This window comes from Scyliorhinus torazame, chromosome 2, assembly GCF_047496885.1.
Source record: "Scyliorhinus torazame isolate Kashiwa2021f chromosome 2, sScyTor2.1, whole genome shotgun sequence".
Classification (NCBI taxonomy): Eukaryota; Metazoa; Chordata; class Chondrichthyes; order Carcharhiniformes; family Scyliorhinidae; genus Scyliorhinus; species Scyliorhinus torazame.
Window position 1 is genome coordinate 25,766,885 of NC_092708.1, and position 22,053 is coordinate 25,788,937.

The following is a 22,053-nucleotide window of genomic DNA, read 5'->3' on the forward strand; positions in this document are numbered from 1 at the left end:
TGGTAAACAAGCCCCCCACCCCCATTCAAGGGGCTGAAAACAAAACCCCAACAAATACAAAACCCTCCATCAGGAAAAAAACAGCCCCGTCCCCACCAACCAAGTCCAATCCCAACTCTCGTTTCAGTCCCAGTCCTTCAGCGTTAACAAACACCTCCACCGCCTCAAAATAAAAATCCCTCGAGTTGTCACTCTCAATTTCGCGGGGTGAGGCCACTCTGAACCTCACTCTGTTGCCGTGCAATGCCGCCTTCACCCGTCAAAGGCCACCCGCCTTCCCACCAGCTCTGCCATCGGATCTTGGTATATTCCCACTTCACCTATCGTCTCTGCTTCACCCAACTCAGGACCTTTTCCTTCACATGGCAGCTGTGGAATCAGACTATAACCACCCTTGGTGGCTCATTCGCTTTAGGCTCCGGCCTGAACGGCCAATGTGCCCTGTCCAACACGTAGCGGGTTCTTCCCCCTCCCCAGAAACTCTGCAAACATCTTCGAAAGTACTACACGGGCCCCGGGCTCTCCACCCCCTCAGGCAAGCCCACAATTCTTATATTTTCTCTCCTCGACCTGTTCTCCAGATCCTCCAACTTAGCTGTGAGCCCTTTTTTAAAATTCATTTACGGGATGTAGGTGTCGCTGGTTAGGCCAGCATTTGTTGCCCATCCCTAGTTGCCCTTCAGAAGATGGTGGTGAGTTGACTTCTTAAACCGCTGAAGTCCTTCAGGTGTAGGTACACCCACTGTGCTGTTAGGGAGGGAGTTCCAGGATATTGCCCCAGCGACAGTGAAGGAGCGGCGATGTATTTCCAAGTCAGGGTGGTGAGTGACTTGGTGGGGAACCTCCAGGTGGTGGGGTTCCCAGGCATCTGCTGCTCTTGTCCCTCTATACGGTAGTGGTCGTGGGTTTGGAAGGTGTTGTCTAAGGAACTTTGGTGAGTTACTGCAGTGCATCTTGTAGATGGTAATAATAATCTTTATTATTGTTACAAGTAGGTTTACATTAACATCTGGCGCCTGTTCGTGTACACAGAGAGAGAATTCAGAATGTCCAATTTAACCGACAAGCACGTCTTTCAGGACCTGTGGGAGGAAACCAGAGCACCCGGAGGAAACCCACGCAGACACGGGGAGAAAGTGCAGACTCCGCACAGACAGTCACCCAGCGGGGGAATCGAACCTGGGACTCTGGCGCTGTGAAGCAGCAGTGCTAGCCACTGTGTTACCATGCCTCCCTACTGCTGAATCTGATTGGATGTATTGCTGAATCACATGACCTTTCACTTCCAAAAAGCCTTTCTGGTCCTCCCATCTCCAATTTGTTTGGATTAATTAAAGTTTTCAACATCGGAGAACAAAAAAGAAATCCACAAGTTTTCGGCTTCTGGTTTTCTTCACCTCCTGGGTTCTCCCTCCAGCAGTGGCTGGGAAATTAACCTTGAGTTTCTGGTCTCTCTCTCGAGCAAGATTGGAGGCTTGGTAATTTACTGGAAGTTTATTGAGCCAGAGCCAGGCAGAGTTCTGCTAAACTACCCTCTGCTAGTCTGACGAAGACCGGTCTCCTCACTTGGGGCGTATACAAAGAACAAAGAACAAAGAAATGTACAGCACAGGAACAGGCCCTTCGGCCCTCCAAGCCCGTGCCGACCATACTGCCCGACTAAACTACAATCTTCTACACTTCCTGGGTCCGTATCCTTCTATTCCCATCCTATTCATATATTTGTCAAGATGCCCCTTAAATGTCCCTATCGTCCCTGCTTCCACTACCTCCTCCGGTAGTGAGTTCCAGGTACCCACTACCCTCTGCGTAAAAAACTTGCCTCGTACATCTACTCTAAACCTTGCCCCTCTCACCTTAAACCTATGCCCCCTAGTAATTGACCCCTCTACCCTGGGGAAAAGCCTCTGACTATCCACTCTGTCTATGCCCCTCATAATTTTGTATACCTCTATCAGGTCTCCCCTCAACCTCCTTCGTTCCAGTGAGAACAAACCGAGTTTATTCAATCGCTCCTCATAGCTTATGCCCTCCATACGAGGCAACATTCTGGTAAATCTCTTCTGCACCCTCTCTAAAGCCTCCACATCCTTCTGGTAGTGTGGCGACCAGAATTGAACACTATACTCCAAGTGTGGCCTAACTAAGGTTCTATACAGCTGCAACATGACTTGCCAATTCTTATACTCAATGCCCCGGCCAATGAAGGCAAGCATGCCGTATGCCTTCTTGACTACCTTCTCCACCTGTGTTGCCCCTTTCAATGACCTGTGGACCTGTACTCCTAGATCTCTTTGACTTTCAATACTCTTGAGGGTTCTACCATTCACTGTATATTCCCTACCTGCATTAGCCCTTCCAAAATGCATTACCTCACATTTGTCCGGATTAAACTCCATCTGCCATCTCTCCGCCCAAGTCTCCAGACAATCTAAATCCTGCTGTATCCTCCGACAGTCCTCATCGCTATCCGCAATTCCACCAACCTTTGTGTCGTCTGCAAACTTACTAATCAGACCAGTTACATTTTCCTCCAAATCATTTATATATACTACAAAGAGCAAAGGTCCCAGCACTGATCCCTGTGGAACACCACTGGTCACAGCCCTCCAATTAGAAAAGCATCCCTCCATTGCTACCCTCTGCCTTCTATGGCCTAGCCAGTTCTGTATCCACCTTGCCAGTTCACCCCTGATCCCGTGTGACTTCACCTTTTGTACTAGTCTACCATGAGGGACCTTGTCAAAGGCCTTACTGAAGTCCATATAGACAACATCTACTGCCCTACCTGCATCAATCATCTTAGTGGCCTCCTCGAAAAACTCTATCAAGTTAGTGAGACACGACCTCCCCTTGTATAGGTTGACAAATTACCTGGAGCTGAGCAGGAACATTTCTACCACCACCAACGACGGACCCCCTTCCTTCCTCCCTGAGCCTCAGACCCTTCATCCTGACCCACAATAAACTGGATGGATTGGTTCGGATTTTGTTTGTTGTCATGTGTGCCGAGGTACAGTGGAAAGTATTTTTCTGCGAGCGGCTCAACAGATGATTAAGAACATGAAAAGAAAAGGAAATAAAAGAAAATACATAATAGGGCAACACAAGGTACACAATGTACAACACCGGCATCGGGTGAAGCATACAGGGGTGCAGTGTTAATGAGGTCAGTCCATAAGAGGGTCATTTAGGAGTCTGGTAACAGTGGGGAAGAAGCTGTTTTTGCGTCTGTTCGTGCATGTTCTCAGACTTTTGTATCTCCTGAGCAAAGAACAAAGAAAAGTACAGCACAGGAACAGGCCCTTCGGCCCTCCAAGCCTGCGCCAACCATGCTGCCCGTCTAAACTAAAATCTTCAACGCTTCCGGGGTCCGTATCCCTCTTCCCATCCTATTCATGTATTTGTCAAGACGCCCCTTAAACGTCACCATCGTCCCTGCTTCCACCACCTCCTCCGGCAGCGAGTTCCAGGCACCCACTACCCTCTGCGTAAAAAACTTGCCTCGGACATCTCCTCTAAACCTTGCCCCTCGCACCTTAAACCTATGCCTCCTAGTAATTGACTCCTCTACCCTGGGAAAAAGTCTCTGGCTGTCCACTCTGTCTATGCCCCTCATAATTTTGTCGACCTCTATCAGGTCACCCCTCAACCTCCTTTGTTCCGTGAGAACAAACTTTATTCAACCTCTCCTCATAGCTAATGCCCTCCATACCAGGCAACATCCTGGTAATTCTCTTCTGCACCCTCTCTAAAGCCTCCACATCCTTCTGGTAGTGTGGCGACCAGAATTGAACACTATACTCCAAGTGTGGCCTAACTAAGGTTCTATACAGCTGCAACATGACTTGCCAATTCTTATACTCAATGCCCCAGCCAATGAAGGCAAGCATACCGTATGCCTTCTTGACTACCTTCTCCACCTGTGTTGCCCATTTCATTGACCTGTGGACCTGTACACCTAGATCTCTCTGACTGTCAATACTCTTTAGGGTTCTACCATTCACTGTATATTCCCTACCTGTACTAGACCTTCCAAAATGCATTACCTCATATTTGTCCGGATTAAACTCCATCTGCCATCTCTCCGCCCAAGCCTCCAAACAATCTAAATCCTGCTGTATCCTTTGACAGTCCGCATCACTATCCGCAATTCCACCAAACTTTGTGTCATCCATAAACTTACTAATCAGACCAGTTACATTTTCCTCCAAATCATTTATATATACTACGAACAGCAAAGGTTCTGAACACTGCAGATCACCACTAGTCACAGCCCTCCAATCAGAAAAGCACCCTTCCATTGCTACTCTCTGCCTTCTAATACCTAACCAGTTCTGTATCCATCTGCCAGCTCACCTCTGATCCCATGTGACTTCATCTTTTGGACCAGACTGCAATGAGGGACCTTGTCAAAGGCCTTACTGAAGTCCATATAGACAACATCCACTGCCCTACCTGCATCAATCATCTTTGTGACCTCCTCGAAAAACCTATCAAGCTCGTGAGACCTCCAGTAATTTCCCTACCACTGACGTGAGGCTCACTGGCCTGTAGTTCCTTGGATTATTCTTGCTACCCTTCTTAAATAAAGGAACAACATTGGCTATTTTCCAGTCTTCCGGGACATCACCTGAAGACAGAGATGGCCCAACGATTTCTGTCAAGGCCTCAGCAATTTTCTCTCTTGCCCCTTTCAGTATTCTGGGGTAGATCCACCTTAATATTTTTAAAGACGCCCAACACCTAGGGGCGAAATTCTCCATTATCGGCGCAAAGTCCGCCGATCGGCGCAAAAAACGGTGCAAATCCGACTTGCGTCACGCTGGAAAAATGGGTCAAAAGTCTCCGGCCCGAAATGTGCTAGCAGCGACGTGACGGGATCCGCGCTTGCGCACGTGGTTCACGCCGTGCAACGTCATACACGCCGCACGGCGTGACGGCTCATAAGGCTGCGCTGCTCCCCCCCACCCAACCGGAACACCCGACTGGATGGCTGGCCGCCGCTCAGCCCCGAGGTTCGAGTCACGGGATGTGGAGGCGCTCCTGGACGCGGTGGAGCAGAGGAGGGACGGCCTGTATCCCGGGCACGGCCGCAGAGCTGCCCCACGCCACAGCCGGCATCTGTGGAGGGAAGTGGCAGAGGCCGTCACCGCTGTGGCCCTGACACCACGGACAGGCACCCAGTGCCACAAGAAGGTGAACGACCTCGTCAGAGCAGGCAGGGTGAGCCTCCCCCATATCCCCCCTCCCCCATATCCCCCCTCCCCCATATCCCCCTCCCCATATCCACCCCTCCCCATATCCCCCCCTTCCCCATATCCCTCCTCCCCCCTCCCCCATATGCCCCCTCCCCATATGCCCCCTCCCCATATCCTCCCCTCCCCATATCCCCCTCTGCCATATCCCCCTCCCCCATATCCCCCCTCCCCATATCCCCCCTCCCCATATCCCCCCTCCCCCATATCCCCCCTCCCCATATCCACACTCCCCCATATACCGCCCTCCCCCATATCCCCCTCCCCCATATCCCCCCTCCCCATATCCCCCCCTCCCCCATATGCCCCCTCCCCCATATCCCCCCTCCCCCATATCCCCCCTCCCCATATCCCCCTCCCCATATCCCCCCTCCCCCATATCCCCCCCTCCCCCATATCCCCCCTCCCCCATATCCTCCCTCTCCCATATCCCCATATCCCCCCTCCCCCATATCCCCCCTCCCCCATATCCCCAAGTGAATCCAGCCCTAACCTTAACCTTAGCCCAGCCCACTCTAACCACCCCCCTGCCGCACACACACACACACAACCCGAGACACACCTCTCCCCACACATTCAGACTGCGGCCACGCCATCACCTGCCCAGAGCCAACCCCCCAGGCCGTCACTCACCCATCCTCCTCCCCGGCACGGACCCCCCCCCATACCCCTCCCCGGCACGGACCCCCATCCCCTTCCCCGGCACGGACCCCCATCCTCCTCCCCAGCACGGACCCCCCCATCCCTCTCCCCGGCACGGACCCCCCCATCCCTCTCCCCGGCACGGACCCCCCATCCCCCTCCCCGGCACGGACCCCCCCATCCCTCTCCCCGACACGGACCCCCCATCCCCCTCCCCGGCACGGACCCCCCATCCTCCTCCCCGGCACGGACCCCCCATCCTCCTCCCCGGCACGGACCCCCCCCCCACCTCGGCACGGACCCCCCATCCTCCTCCCCGGCACGGACCCCCCCCCACCCCCCTCCCCGGCACGGACCCCCCATCCTCCTCCCCGGCACGGACCCCAACCTCCTCCCCGGCACGGACCCCCCCCCCCCCCATCCTCCTCCCCGGCACGGACCCCCCCCCCCCAACCCCCTCCCCGGCACGGACCCCAACCTCCTCCCCGGCACGGACCCCCCTCCCGGCACTCCCCCGGAGCCCCGCCGCACACACACACACACAACCCGAGACACACCTCTCCCCACACATTCAGACTGCGGCCACGCCATCGCCTGCCCAGCGGCCAACCCCCCAGGCCGTCACTCACCTCCACGCTGGTCGGCGTGAACCTGGAGCACAGCTTCACGCCGATGAAAAGGAGGTTTGATTTACGTCGACGTGAACGGTCATCTCGTCGACGGGACTTCGGCCCATCCGGAAGGGAGAATATCGGCAGGCCGAAAATCGGCTGCCTTGCGCAGACCCGTGCCATTCTCCAACGTCAGCGGCGCCATTAACGCATTGTGGGAGTATGGAGGTGATGCGCTTCATGAACAACCTCTCAAAGCACTTCATTACGACTGGAGTCAGGGCCACCGGACGGTCGTCAATGAGGCACATTGCCTGGTTCTCCTTTGGCACCGGTATGATGGCAATATAATGAGCAAGCTAGGAACCAATCACAGGACATCTGACCGAAAATTGTTTCATTTTCAACATCTCCAGTCGCTGGTTAATCGCATGATCGAGCCAATTTGACCCCAAAGAGAGGCCACCTCTCGCTTACCTTCTCTCCTTGTTTCCACCTGCCTTGCCCCACCCACGAGGACAGCTGCCATTCTTTGACCCTGTGTCAAGGTGTCCCAGGCCCCCCCCCCCCCCCCCCCCGTGCATTTAGATTGTAACTGCAGCCGGTCGTGCTTTACCATTTTGAGCTACAGGCGAAGGGGCCGAATGGCCTCTGTTACGATCGCTTTGTTCTATTTCATGAAAGACAACAGTACAAAGGCAGCGTGTGTTTTTATTGAGTCAGAATAGCGTGTTAGCTCTGATATCTGCAATAAAATAGCAACCTCCAGATGGCAGCAGAGCTGTGGACACCCTTCAAATAAAATGCCACAAAAGAGGGAAGAAAGTGTACAGTAAATCTTGGGCTACATATACAAAACCTGGAGCAAATATTGAACTCATTCCATCATTTAAATCGGCAGAAACAAAATTGCATATTCAATGCCTTCTAATCACATGGTAAATAAGCCCTCCTGGTTTCGATCACTTAGCTGGAGCGGCATGGGTTCAATTCCTATATTGGCCGAGATTATTGCCCCTGGTGATCCCCAGGTTAAATCACCACCAATCAGCTCTCCCCCTCAAAGGAGAGAGCAGCCTATGGTCACCTGGGATTCTGGCGGCTTAACTTACTTGAAATCTCTGTGACGGTCCCACGGAATAACTCCCACCTCCACCTCAGATGGTTGTGAGGTCACAGCCTCACTTCAGCGACTCGAACGTCAGATCGAGGCTGACACTCCCCGTGCCAGCACTGAGAGGCTGCTGCAGTGCCTGAGGTACAAATGAAATTTAAGCCCAGGCTCTTTTCACGCTCTTGGGTGAGACATAAAATAATGCCAGGGCACTGTTTTGAAGAGCAAGGAGTTAATTCCCTTATCTGCTCTGAACAGTATTTATTCTTCAATCCAATACCTCTTAAAAAAAAACCAATTGTCTTGTCATTATTGTATTGATGTGGAATGTTGTTGTGTGGAAACCATCTGCTCAGTTCTCATTTGCCTCATGTCATTGGCTGTGAAGCGCTTTGGAATGTCTTAAAGTTACGAAAGGGTTCTACAAACAATGCAAATTCGCTCTTTCTCGGGTCAACAGCATTGCAGCCCAGTCCTGTGTTCTCCCTCACCCCCTAACCCAGTGCTTTTCAAACTTCTTTCCGACGACCCACTTTTACAAAATGGCCGACTCGCGACCCACGCCACGTTCATTGTTGGCACTTCCGTATTGTTGAGTGGAAAAAATAATTGTAAATAAAAATATATTTTCTGTTTTTTGTTGTTACTCAGAGAACCAACCAACAAGAAGAAATAACAGCAGAAATTCAGCCAACACTGACAACATCAATAGTAATATAAATTCAAGGTTCACTGACAAGGGTAACAGTGGCAGACATTAAACATGCATCCGATGCGGAACGTTAACCCTGAGGCCGGGCTCTTTGTGCGATCATCTCCATCTTCCTGCGAACTGTACTTGAACAGATGCATTCCCCCCCCCCACCGACTGCCGAATAGCTGCTGTAGAAACCGGAGTCGATGCCAGGGAGGCAAGAAAGTCCACGGCACCGGACTCTACAGCAGCCTCATGTGGCCACACACTGCACTGCAGCGAGAATTTACCCAGGGCGGAAATGGGAACCAGGACAGGTTGGTAGGATTCACCATCTGGCCTGCGAAATCCTACCAACTGTCCTGGCTTGATGCAATTCACACCTCTTTAACCTGGGGTTACCCCATCTCTGGATCTGTAAAGATTTAATCACCTGCTAATGGTCGCATTCCTAGCATTGTTTGGCATCTTTGAATTTGTCTATATATGTGTTTCTGGAACATACCTCTGCATTCACCCGAGGAAGGAGCAGCGCTCCGAAAGCTAGTGACATCGAAACAAACCTGTTAGACTTTAAACTGGTGTTGTAAGACTTCTTACGGTATTTAAAGAGAAAGAGAATAGCTAAAGTAAATGTTGGCTTTTTAAAGGCCGATACTGGTGAGGTAACAATGGGGAACACAGAGATGACGGAGGTACTGAACCAATATTATGCCTCTATCTTCACGGTAGAAGATAGTAAAAATTTTCCTCACGGCGTTGAGGTCCCAGGTTCGATCCCGGTCCCGGGTCACTGTGATAATAATAATCTCTTATTGTAACAAGTAGGCTTCAATGAAGTTACTGTGAAAAGCCCCTAGTCGCCACATTCTGCCACCTGTTCGGGGAGGCCGGTACTGGAATTGAACGTGTGGAGTTTGGACATTCTCCCCGTGTCTGCGTGGATCTCACCCCCACAACCCAAAGATGTGCAGGGTAGGTGGATTGGCCACGCTAAATTGCCCCTTAATTGGAAAAAAAAAGAATTGGGCACTCTAAATTTAAGAAAATAATTTCCAAAAACTACAGTTAATGCAGAGGAACTTGGTGCAATAATCATCACTAGGGACACGGTATTGAATAAATGAATGGGATTGGCGGCATGATGGCGCAGTAGTTAGCACTACTGCCTCACAGCGCCAGGTACCCAGGTTTAATTCCCATCTCGGGTGACTGTCTGTGTGGAGTTTGCACTTTCTCGCCGTGTCTGCGTTTCCTCCGGTTTCCTCCCACAGTCCAAAGATGTGCAGTTTAGGTGGATTGGACATGTTAAATTGCCCCTCAGGGTGCGATTACAAGGCGGTGGATAGGGCCTACATAGGGTGGCCTTTCAAAGGGTCGGTGCAGACTGGATGGGCCGAATAGCCTCTTTCTCCACTGTAGGGTTTCTATGATTCTATAAGTCTCCGGGATCTGGTGGTCTGCACACTAGGGAGGTGGCAGCAGAGACAGTGGATGATTTGGTTATGACATTTCAGAATTACCTGAATTCTGGAAGGGCCCTGGTGGATTGGAAGCACGCTAACGTGACGCCCCTACTCAAAAAGGGAGAGAGGCAAAAGGTAGGAAACCACTGAACGGTTAGCTTGACCTCTGTGGTGGGGAAGTTGCTGGAATCAATCATTGAGAAGGAGATAACTGAACATTTGGAAAGACAAAGCTCAATCCACCATTGTCAGCATGGTTTTATGAAGGGCAAGTCATGCTTGATGAACTTGCTTGAGTTCTTTGAGGATGTAACCCAGCAAAGTGGATAATGGGGAACCTGTGGATGTGGTATATCTAGACTTCCAGAAGGCATTTGACAAGGTGGCGCATAAAAGACTAATCCAGGAGGTGGGATCGCAGGGGATTGGGGAAGAGTACTGGATTGGATTGAGGGTTGGCTGACTGACAGAAAGAAGAGGGTCGGGATAAATGGGTAGTATTACAGGGGAAGGACAGGCCAGGCAGATGGTCGGTCATTTGTTCACTTCCTGTCGATGAACTCCAAGTTGATGGGGCTTGCCGGGCTAAGCAACGTCCTGGTTTTTGACATAACCGTCACTCCGGAAGGGTCTGGCCTGACTTCGAAATGTTTGATTAGCTGAATAGGAGAAAAGAAAAGAGATCGGAAGTAGTGGCACGAGCTTGGTAGAGATTTTTCAAAAGAAATTCAAACTCCCAGTAATTAACTGAAAGAACGACACCACACAATTTTACATTTTAAACAAAAAATGCAAGAGTTAAACAAAGCAAGCAATAATAACATTATATTTGTAAATACTGATACTTTATGTTGAACAATCTCAACAAAACATAAACACTGATACTTTGAATGCCTTTCTTATTTTCTTCCACTGGAGTGTTCCTCTGTACATCACATGACCTTGAGAATTCGTTCATTCCAAATCGAGGTATGCCCCAGCTCTCAGGAATTCACTTTGATTCTTAGTGTTCAACTATGCTGTAAGGTGTATATGATCTTTATTAGTGTCACAAGTAGGTTTACATTAACACTGCAATGAAGTTACTGTGAAAAGCCCCTCTTCACCACACTCCTGCGCCTGTTCAGGAACACAGAGGGAGAATTCAGAATGTTTAATTCACCTAACAAGCACGTCTTTCGGGACTTGTGGGAGGAAACGGGAGCAACCGGAGGAAACCCACGTAGACATGGGGGCAACGTGCAGACTCCGCACAGTGACCCAAGCCAGGAATCGAACTTGGGACCCTGGTGCTGTGAAGCAACAGTGCGAACCACTGCGCTACCGTGCTGCATCCGACAGACCACTCACAAACAGACACACACTTAAAGACACGCTCACACTAAGACACACACATGCTTGCTATATAAACTGGTTGGATTGTTACTCATCCTTCCCTAATCCAGAGACTGGTGATCACTTTTATGCCAGGGAGAATCTAACCATCACCCCTTGACATTCAATGGCATTACCATCACTGAATCCCCACCATCAACATCCTGGGGGTTACCATTGACCAGAAACTGAACTGGAGTAACCATATAAATATTGTGGTTAAAAGAGCAGATCCAAAGCTCCTGCAGCAATAACCCAGCCCCTGACTCCCCAAACCCAGTCTACCGTCTACAAGTAAAGAGTGCAATGGGATACTCTCCACTTGCCTGTGTAATGATATGCAGACATGCAACCAATGGGTAATCAGAACAAGACACAACCAATGGGTAATCAGAACACCCAGTGGTGGCATCACCACAAGAGGGCACTACACGACCACTATAAAAAGACAAGACACACAGGCCCTCTCCCCCTTCCGCCGGCAGAAACCTAGAGAGCAAGATGTGTGTGGTTAGCAGCACCGTCACACCACTACATGTGGTCTACAGCAAGTTCATAGTTAGTAGAGTGTACTGTGTTACTAGAGTCAGATCAGTGGAGTGTAGAACTCATTTAGAAGCTTTGTTAATTGCTCAATAAATACGTTCAACTTACCACGTGGTCTGGAGTATTCTTCAACAGCACCTACACCAAGTAGCGGCTTATGTTACTCAACAACACATGGCTACTGAACCTACCTAGTTAAACTCAGTAAGTTGAGAGACAAACTCAGATAGCTCTTTGGCAACAGAGCCAACGCAAGCATTGCCGCCGGAACAAAGCTACCGAATTCAGGCACGATGGACAAGCCACGGGCTCCTCGTCACCTCAGGACCACCGGTAATCTTAGTGCTAACTGGCGTTCGTTTGAACAAAAATTTAAACTATATGTAGAAGCATCCAGCTTGAACAGCGCGACCGATGCTCGGAAGATAGCTCTCCTACTGACCACTGCGGGTGACCACGTGTAGCGCACAATGACTTATGAGAGAGACGAGAAGTGATGAAGTCGATTCAGGCTTTATTAAGCGAGACTTGTCCCCAGCAGTTCAGCAACAGAATGAAGCGGCGGGGAGAAGCTCGGGTTCTTATACTCCACCTTCAGGGCAGAGCCAGGAGTCAGCAGCCAACCAGGACCCGGGATCTGTCAGCCAATAGCATCATGGCTTCACAGTCCCACATGACCCCTAATACATACCACCACATTCACCCCTTGTTAAAAAGGAACCCGGCGGAGTGGTGGTTCGCATGGTGGTAGGGGTTTACAAGGCTGGCCCTGGAAGGAAAATTTCGGACATGTTACTACAGTTTTAGCCCTACACTGGGCTATGTACAAGTTTGTGAAAACTATTTACAATATAGTATTACAGTACAACAACATTCTTGGTGTCACGCGGATGGTCTGGTCTTCCTCGTCGATAGCCTCAGCCCCGGTGGTGGTGCAGGTGCTTGTTCAGGTGTTGTCGTCTCCGGGAGCGTTTCGGTGTTTGTTCCTGGTTTACTCCTGGGCGGGCACGGGAGGAGGACCGATCCCCCCGGGAAGGGGGCAGTAGCGGGGTGCGCCGGTGGCAGGGAGGGGATGATCGGTGTCGGGGGGGTGTGAGTGTTGCCGGCGGACGCCAGGTCCCGCAGGGAAACCGTGTCCTGTCGGCCGTCGGTGTACGCCACGTAGGCGTACTGCGGGTTCGCGTGGAGAAGGTGAACCCTCTCGACCAACGGGTCCAATTTGTGCGCCCGCACATGTTTCCGGAGCAAGATGGGTCCTCGGGCCGCCAGCCAGGTCGGCAGCGACGTTCCGGAGGAGGACTTCCTGGGGAAGACAAGGAGGCGCTCATGAGGCGTTTGGTTAGTGGTGGTACACAGCAGCGACCGGATGGAGTGGAGAGCATCTGGGAGGACCTTCTGCCACTGGGAACTGGGAGATCCCTGGACCGTAGGGCCAGCAGGACGGTCTTCCAGGCCGTGCCGTTCTCCCTCTCTACTTGCCCGTTCCCCCGGGGGTTGTAGCTGGTCGTCCTGCTCGAGGCTATGCCCTTGCTGAGCAGGAACTGGCGCAGCTCGTCACTCATGAAGGAGGACCCCCTGTCGCTATGGATATACGCGGGGCAACCGAACAGTGTGAATATGGTGCCAAGGGCTTTAATGACTGTGGCCGCTGTCATGTCAGGGCAGGGGATGGCGAAGGGGAAACAAGAGTACTCGTCCACCACGTTCAGGAAGTATGCATTGCGGTCAGTGGAGGGGAGGGGCCCTTTGAAATCCAAACTGAGGCGTTCAAAGGGGCGGGAAGCCTTGATCAGGTGCGCTCTATCCGGCCTGAAAAAATGCGGTTTGCACTCTGCGCAGATGTGGCAGTTCCTGGTGACTGTACGGACCTCCTCCACAGAGTAGGGGAGGTTGCGGGACTTTACGAAAATGATAGAATCGAGTGACCCCCGGGTGGCAGAGGTCCTCGTGGAGGGCTTGGAGGCGGTCTATTTGTGCGTTGGCCCATGTGCCGCGGGATAGGGCATCGGACGGCTCGTTCAGCTTTCCGGGATGGTACAAGATCTCATAGTTGAAGGTGGAGAGCTCGATCCTCCACCTTAAGATCTTGTCATTTTTAATTTTGCCCCGCTGTGCATTATCGAACATGAAGGCTACCGACCGTTGGTCGGTGAGGAGAGTGAATCTCCTGCCGGCCAGGTAATGCCTCCAATGTCGCACAGCTTCCACTATGGCTTGGGCTTCCTTTTCCACTGAGAAGTGGCGGATTTCTGAGGCGTGGAGGGTCCGGGAGAAAAAGGCCACGGGTCTGCCCGCTTGGTTAAGGGTGGCCGCCAGAGCTACGTCGGATGCGTCGCTCTCGACCTGGAAGGGGAGGGACTCGTCGATGGCGCGCATCGTGGCCTTTGCGATATCCGCTTTGATGCGGCTGAAGGCCTGGCGAGCCTCTGTCGACAGGGGGAAGGTAGTGGACTGTATTAGCGGGCGGGCCTTGTCTGCATACTGGGGGACCCACTGGGCGTAATATGAAAAGAAACCCAGGCAACGTTTCAGGGCTTTGGAGCAGTGGGGGAGGGGAAATTCCATAAGGTGGCGCATGCGTTCGGGGTCGGGGCCTATTATCCCATTGCGCACTACGTATCCCAGGATGGCCAACCGGTTTGTGCTAAAAACGCACTTTTTCTCGTTGTATGTGAGGTTCAGGGCGTTAGCGGTCTGGAGGAATTTTTGGAGGTTGGCGTCGTGGTCCTGCTGATCGTGGCCGCAGATGGTTACGTTGTCGAGATACGGGAACGTGGCCTGCAACCCGTGCTGGTCAACCATTCGGTCCATCTCCCGTTGGAAGACCGAGATCCCGTTTGTGACACCAAATGGGACCCTTAGGAAGTGGTATAGACGCCCGTCTGCCTCGAAGGCTGTGTACTTGCGGTCACCTGGGCGGATGGGGAGCTGGTGGTAGGCGGACTTGAGGTCCACGGTGGAGAAAACCTTATACTGGGCAATCCGATTTACCATGTCGGATATGCGGGGGAGAGGGTACGCATCTAGCTGTGTGTACCTGTTGATGGTCTGACTATAGTCTACGACCATCCTTTGCTTCTCCCTGGTCTTTACTACTACCACCTGGGCTCTCCAGGGACTATTGCTGGCCTGGATTATGCCTTCCTTCAGCAACCGCTGGACTTCACTCCGAATAAATATCCGGTCCTGGGCGCTGTACCGTCTGCTCCTAGTGGCGACGGGTTTGCAATCCGGGGTGAGGTTTGCAAACAAGGACGGCGGTTCAACCTTGAGAGTTGCGAGGCCGCAGATAGTGAGTGGGGGTATTGGGCCGCCGAATTGAAATGTTAGGCTCTGCAGGTTACACTGGAAATCTAATCCCAGTAATGTGGGCGCGCAGAGTTGGGGAAGGACGTAGAGCCTGTAGTTCTTAAACTCCATCCCTTGCACCATTAGGTTCGCGATGCAGAACCCTTTGATCTCTACGGAGTGGGATCCTGCAGCTAGGGAAATCTTTTGCGTGCTTGGATGGATGGTCAGAAAACAGCGTCTTACCGTGTCTGGGTGAATAAAACTTTCAGTGCTCCCGGAGTCGATCAGGCATGGTGTCTCGTGTCCGTTGATCAGCACCGTTGTTGTCGTCGTCTGGACCATCCGGGGCCGTGATTGATCCAGTGTCACCGAAGCTAGTCGTGGTAGTAGTGTCACGGCGTCTTCTTCGGACCCCGTGGAGCCGTCGATGCTGGGGTCCTTTGTTGTCAGCCAAGATGGCCGCCTCCATGAATCGCATGCGGCCGGCGGTGGACAAAATGGCCGCCCCCATGGATCGCACGTGGTCGGGGGTGGACAAAATGGCCACCCCCATGAATCGCAGGTGGCTGGGGGGTCACAGGATGGCGGCGCCCATCCTCCCCTCGTGGTGCCCGGGACCCAAAATGGCGGCACCCGCGGCACATGGGGCGCTGGGGGGGTTGGGGAGCGTTTGGGATAAGCTGGGCTCGTTCTTCTCCGGGGATTGCGGCGACCCCCCGGGACCGGCACACTGCCGCGTAATGGCCCTTCTTGCCGCAGCTTTTACAAATAGCTGCGCGGGCCGGGCAGCGCAGACGGGGGTGTTTCGCTTGCCCGCAGAAATAGCAGCGGGCCCCCCCGGGATGGTCTGGTGCTTTAACCGCGCAAGCCTGCGAGGGGGGGGGGGGGTTTGTCGTGACGGGGGTCCACGGAGCCTAAGGGGCTGCCGCGCGGTCGGGGCCATAGGTGTGGGCGTTTTGCGAGGCCACATCTAGGGAAGCTGCAAGGGCCCGTGCCTCTGAGAGTCCTAGCGACTCTCTTTCTAAAAGTCTTTGGCAAATTTGGGGAGAGTTCATACCTGCCACAAATGCATCGCGAATTAGCATGTCCGTGTGTTCGATTGCGTTCACCGGCAGGCAGCTGCAGCCCCGTCCCAAAATTAGCAGCGCGGCGTAGAATTCTTCTCGCGATTCTCCGGGACTTTGCCGTCTCGTCGCGAGTTGGTGGCACGTGTAGACCTGGTTAACGGGCCGAACGTAGATGCCCTTCAGTAATGCGAGCGCCGTCGGGAAATCCTCTGCGTCTTATATGAGAGGGTACATTTCCGGGCTTACCCTCGAATGCAGGACCTGCATTTTCTGGTCTTCTGTGATCCGGCCGGGGGCCGTTCGGAGGTAGCCTTCAAAACATGTTTGCCAGTGTTTGAATACTGCTGCCGAGTTCGCTGCTTGGGGGCTGATCAGCAGGCATTCCGGGGCGATCTGGAGCTCCATAGTCTTTTAAGCTCGCATAATAAATTGTAGCGCACAATGACTTACGAGAGAGACGAGAAGTGATGAAGTCGATGAGGCTTTATTAAGCGAGACTTGTCCCCAGCAGTTCAGCAACAGAATGAAGCGGCGGGGAGAAGCTTGGGTTCTTATACTCTGCCTTCAGGGCGGAGCCAGGAGTCAGCAGCCAACCAGGACCCGGGATCTGTCAGCCAATAGCAACACGGCTTCACAGTCCCACATGACCCCTAATACATACCGCCACACCACGCGATAGAGATCTTCAACTCGTTCCAATACACAGACGGGCAGGACAAAACGAAATACAAAACTATCCTGGAAAAATTCTGCGAGGTTGACACAAACAAAATATTTGAGCGCTAGATCTTTAAACAAAGGATGCAAGGTAAAGATGAATCCTTCAATATTTATCTCACTAACCTTAGACTGCAAGCGCAATCCTGCAACTTCGGTGACATAACTGACTCCATGATCAGAGAAAATTAAACATATGACTTTAAGGATCGCTATCGAAACGTGCACTGTAAATGAACATTCAAAAAATTGCTACTTACAATACAGAAACGCTGAGAGTGAAAAACCAAACCTCCCACGAGGTGGAGAGCGTTCAGGCCACCTCCCGAATGCAGCGCCTCCACACCTCCCATGGCAGGCACCGCGTGTGCTCCTCCTTGGGCCCGGCGCATGCGCAGTACGACCGGAAACAAAAATTGGCCGAGAACCGTACTGCGCATGCGCACTACGAACAAAGGAATTAAACGACCGAGAACCGCACCGCGCATGCGTGACGACGCATGGAACGTCATGACGCCGCGTCATGACGTGTACAAACTGTGGAACCGCCCACTTTAGAAAAAAACGCCCTGCAAAAGACAATCAATATCTCCAATGTGGGAGACTCGACCACTATGCTGCCCAGAGCAGATCTGCACCACAATTCAGGAGTCAGCGACCACAGTTCAAACAGAACCGCACCAGGAGTGTGCAACACCAAACGCATGACTCTGATCAAGGTAGTGCAACAGATCCAGACAATGACTACCTGGATAAAACATTCCGAGTAGGCATCATCACAAAGTGCGAAAACGCCACACCGGGCACCTGGCAAATCCAATCGATCCTTGCCGTTGATTCCGAGGATGAATGGACCGCAGTGATGGATGTCAACCACCGCCCCATCCAGTTCAAACTGGACACAGGTGCCTCCGCCAACCTGATCTCGAAGTTTGACTTCACGAAAATCAAGAAGGCTCCCAAAATCCTTCCAGCTGCTTGCAAACTCCAGGACTACAATGGCGACGCAATCTCGGCACTGGAGTCATGCCATTTGACAGTGTCGTGTCCAACCGACACATCGAGACAAGCCTGAGATTCGAGCTTGTCCAACCAGACAGGGCGACCCTGCTAGATGCGCAAGCCTGCAAGCAACTGACCCTCATCCAAAGGGTCTACACCATGACACCGTCTCATCAGGATCTTCAGGCCAGCATCGATGATGTACTGACCCAATACCCAGATGTCTTCCGCGGAATGGGGACACTTCCATACGAGTCTACTACGGCCTGACGCAAAACCAGTGGTCCACCCACCAAGGAGAGTTCCTGCTCCACTGAGGGATCGACTGAAAGCAGAACTCGCAAGCCTACGGAAGAAAGGCATCATCTCTAAGGTCACTGAACCAACTGACTGGGTCAGCTCGATGGTGTGCGTCAAGAAGCCTTCGGGGGACCTACGAATCTGCATCGACCCCAAGGATCTAAACAAAAACATTATGCGGGAATATTACTCAATCCCAAACAGGGAAGAAATCACAAGCGCAAAGGTACTTCATGAAACTAGATGCATCCCAAGGATTCCGGCAAATCCAACTTGAAGAATCCAGCAGAAAGCTCTGCACCTTCAACACGCCTTTTGGCAGATTCTGCTACAACCGAATGCCATTTGGCATCATCTTGGCATCAGCGATTTTCCACCGCATCATGGAACAGATGATGGAGGGAATAGACGGAGTTCGTGTCTACGTTGACGATGTCATCATCTGGTCTTCAACTCCGGAGGAACATGTGTCGCGATTGAAGAGAGTATTCTGACGCATACATGAGCATGGCCTCAAGCTAAACAAATCCAAGTGTTGCTTTGGGATGTCCACGCTGAAGTTCCTGGGTGATCAGATATTGAAACATGGTGTCCGCCCGGACACGGACAAAATAAAAGCCATTGAGGCAATGAAAGTCCCCGAGGACAAGAAAGCAGTACTGTGCTTCCTTGGAGTGGTAAACTTCCTCAGCAAATTCATCCCGTATTTGGCCACACACAACGTCCCTAAGAAAATTGATAAAGAAATCAACCGCCTTCGAATGGACGATGGAAGACCAGATAGAGTGGTTGGAGCTGAAGGCCAAACTCACCACTGGACCCACCCTCGCGTTCTTTGACCCAGATCGCGAAACTAAAATCTCGACCGATGCGAGTCAGGATGGCATTGGAGCGGTACTGCTACAGAAAGACGACACATCATCATGGGTCCCAGTAGCATACGCATCACGGGCAATGACACCGACGGAGACCAGGTATGCGCAGATTGAAAAGAAGTGTTTAGGTCTTCTCACCGGCATCCTCAAATTCCATGACTACGTCTACGGACTGCCAACATTCACCGTTGAAACAGATCACCGACCTCTGGTCCACATCATCCAAAATAACCTGAACGACATGACGTGCCGATTGCAAAGAATTCTGCTCAAACTCCGGAGGTACGATTTCAATCTTGTGTACACGCCTGGCAAAGAGCTCATCAGTTCAGATGCATCGTCCCGCTTCGTCACCTCACCGAGTGAGCCACTGGAGATCATCCAGCACATTGAATCGCAGGTACAAATGTGCGCAAGCAACCTCCCGGCATTAGACAAAAAACTCATTCTCAACAGAGAAGAGATGGACACAGACCCCCTGCTGCATCGAGTCATCCACATCCTCAACAATGGGTGGCCAAAAGGGCAATGCCATCAATTCTACAACGTCAAAGACGACCTAATGCTGATCAACTGTCCTGCTAAAGATGGACAGAGTAGTGATCCCGCTGCGTCTCAAGCCCATGGTACTGCAGCAAATTCACGAGGGACACCTGGGCACAGAAAAATGCAGACGCAGGGCCCGACAAGTCTCTTGGCCTGGCATCAACCAGGACATCACGGATATGGTCCTGGACTGCGAGACCTGTCAGAAGTTCCAACCAACACAGGGTAAGGAGACGCTCCAACAACGCGATCTGGAAACCTCTCCGTGGTCCAAGGTCGGCACTGACCTATTCCACGCGAATGGTCGCGACTACATCCTACTCACTGACTACTTCTCAAACTATCCTGAGGTGCTGAAGCTGTCCGACCTCACCTCAAAGACCGTCATCAAAGCGTGCAAAGAGACGTTCTCGAGGCATGGCATCCCAAATACTGTCATGAGCGACAATGGACCGTGCTTCCACAGTGGAGAATAGGTCACGTTTGCTAAAGGCTACAACTTCAAGCACGTTACCTCCAGTCCGCACTATCCGCAGTCCAATGGCAAAGTTGAAAAGGGGGTGCACATCATCAAACAACTTATCCACAAAGCCTCAGACTCCGCCTTCGACATACACCTTGCACTACTATCGCACCGGGCGACTCCCTTATCAACTGGCATGTCACCAGCTCAACTGCTGATGAACAGGGACCTCAGAACAATGCTTCCAGCCCTACACCTGCCCAACCCAGATCACCTACCGGTACTAAAAAAAATACAACAGCTTTGTGACAGTCAGAAACAGCACTATGACGCACACGCCACCGATCTGGACGCGCAATCCCCAGCAGACACCGTCAGGATCAGAATACCTGATGGCGGGTGGTCTGCCCCAGCTGTCATCATTCGGCAGGCCGCGCCCAGATCCTACTTGACAAAAACGGCTGACGGCAACATCGTTCGACGAAATCGAAGGGCACTTCGGAAAATCATACGCCCACGACCAACTCCCCCTCCACTGCCGTCTGTTGAAGCGCCGCCTCAAGACACCACGAACCACGATTCCACCAGTCGTGACTCCCACACGGCTATCAAGACACCGGCATCCCCTCCGCCACCTCTCAGAAGGTCATCAAGGATGAGACGGTGACCCAAAAGACTGGACTTATGAACATTTTCCTTCTCATGTTTACTGTATATCCAAGTCATGCATACCATGTTATTATCTTTAGTACTGTCAACCATAGCTACCATCACCACATTAGAAATGCACAAAAAAAAAGGGGGAAGAGGTAATGATATGCAGACATGCAACCAATGGGTAATCAGAACACCCAGCGGTGGCATCACCACAAGAGGGCACCACACGACCACTATAAAAATACAAGACACACAGGCCCTCTCCCCCCTCCGCCGGCAGAAACCTAGAGAGTAAGACGTGTGTGGTTAGCAGCACCGTCACACCACTGCATGTGGCCTAGAGCAAGTTCATATAGTTAGTTGAGTGTACTGTGTTACTAGAGTCACATCAGTAGAGTGTAGAACTCATATAGGAGCTTTGTTAATTGCTCAATAAATACGTTCAACTTACCTCAAAGTCTGGAGTATTCTTCAACAGCGCCTACACCAAGTAGCGGCTTATGTAACATAACAACACAGCCTGCATGAGTGCAGCTTCAACAACACTCAAGAAGCTCGACACCAGCCAGGAAACAGCAGCCCAGTTGATTGCTCCCCCTTCCACTACTTTCAATACTCACTTAACTAGGGCAGCACGGGGGCACAGTGGGTTAGCCCTGCAGCCTCACGGAGCCGAGGTTCCCAGGTTCGATCCCGGCTCTGGATCACTGTCCGTGTGGCGTTTGCGCATCCCCCCCGTGTTTGCGTGGGTTTCGCCCCCACAACCCAAAGATGTGCAGGCTAGGTGGATTGGCCACGCTAAATTGCCCCTTAATTGGAAAAAATGAATTGGGTACTCTAAATTAAAAAAAAAACACTCACTTAACTTACCACCAATTTGCACTGCAGCAACTCACCAAGATTCCTTCAACAGCACCTTTGAACCCCACAACCTTTATCACCTTGAAGGACAAGGGCAGCAGACACATATGAACACTCAAACATACGAGCAGGAGTAGGCCACTCGGCCCCTCGAGCCTGCTCTGCCATTCAGTAAGAGGGTGGTTGATCTGATTGCAACTTCAACCCCGCTGTCCAGCCGACCCCGATAACCCCCTCGTTAATCAAGAATCTATCCAGCTCTGCCTTATAAACATTCAAAGATTCTGCCCACTGCCTTCTGAGGCAGAAAATTCCAGAGACTCACGGCCCTCCGAGAGAACAAAATTTTCCTCATCTCCATCTTAAATGGGTGACCCCTTATTTTTCCATGATGTGGAGATGCCGGCGTTGGGCTGGGGTGGGCAGTTCCTTCATCCTTCATTCACCTGAGGAAGGAGCAGGGCTCCGAAAGCTAGTGATTTGAAACAAACCTGTTGGACTTTAACCTGGTGTTGTAAGATTTCTTACTGTCCTTATTTTTTTTAAATATTTTTATTCGGGTATTTGCA

General features: G+C 51.8%; 1 protein-coding gene across 2 annotated transcripts in view; it reads right to left on the minus strand.

Moving 5' to 3' along the window:
• Positions 1–7,204: 7,204 nt before the first annotated feature.
• cyp27a3 (cytochrome P450 family 27 subfamily A member 3) overlaps positions 7,205–22,053 on the minus strand; it is a 101,905-nt gene continuing 87,056 nt past the window's right edge. The window contains exon 9 of one of the 2 annotated variants that reach the window (XM_072469654.1): positions 7,205–10,444. In XM_072469654.1, coding sequence (XP_072325755.1) covers positions 10,328–10,444 — 117 coding nt within the window. In that variant the 3' untranslated portion in view covers positions 7,205–10,327. Of the gene's footprint in view, positions 10,445–10,654; positions 10,805–22,053 lie in introns of those variants that run through there. The other variant, XM_072469664.1, reaches the window with a different exon arrangement.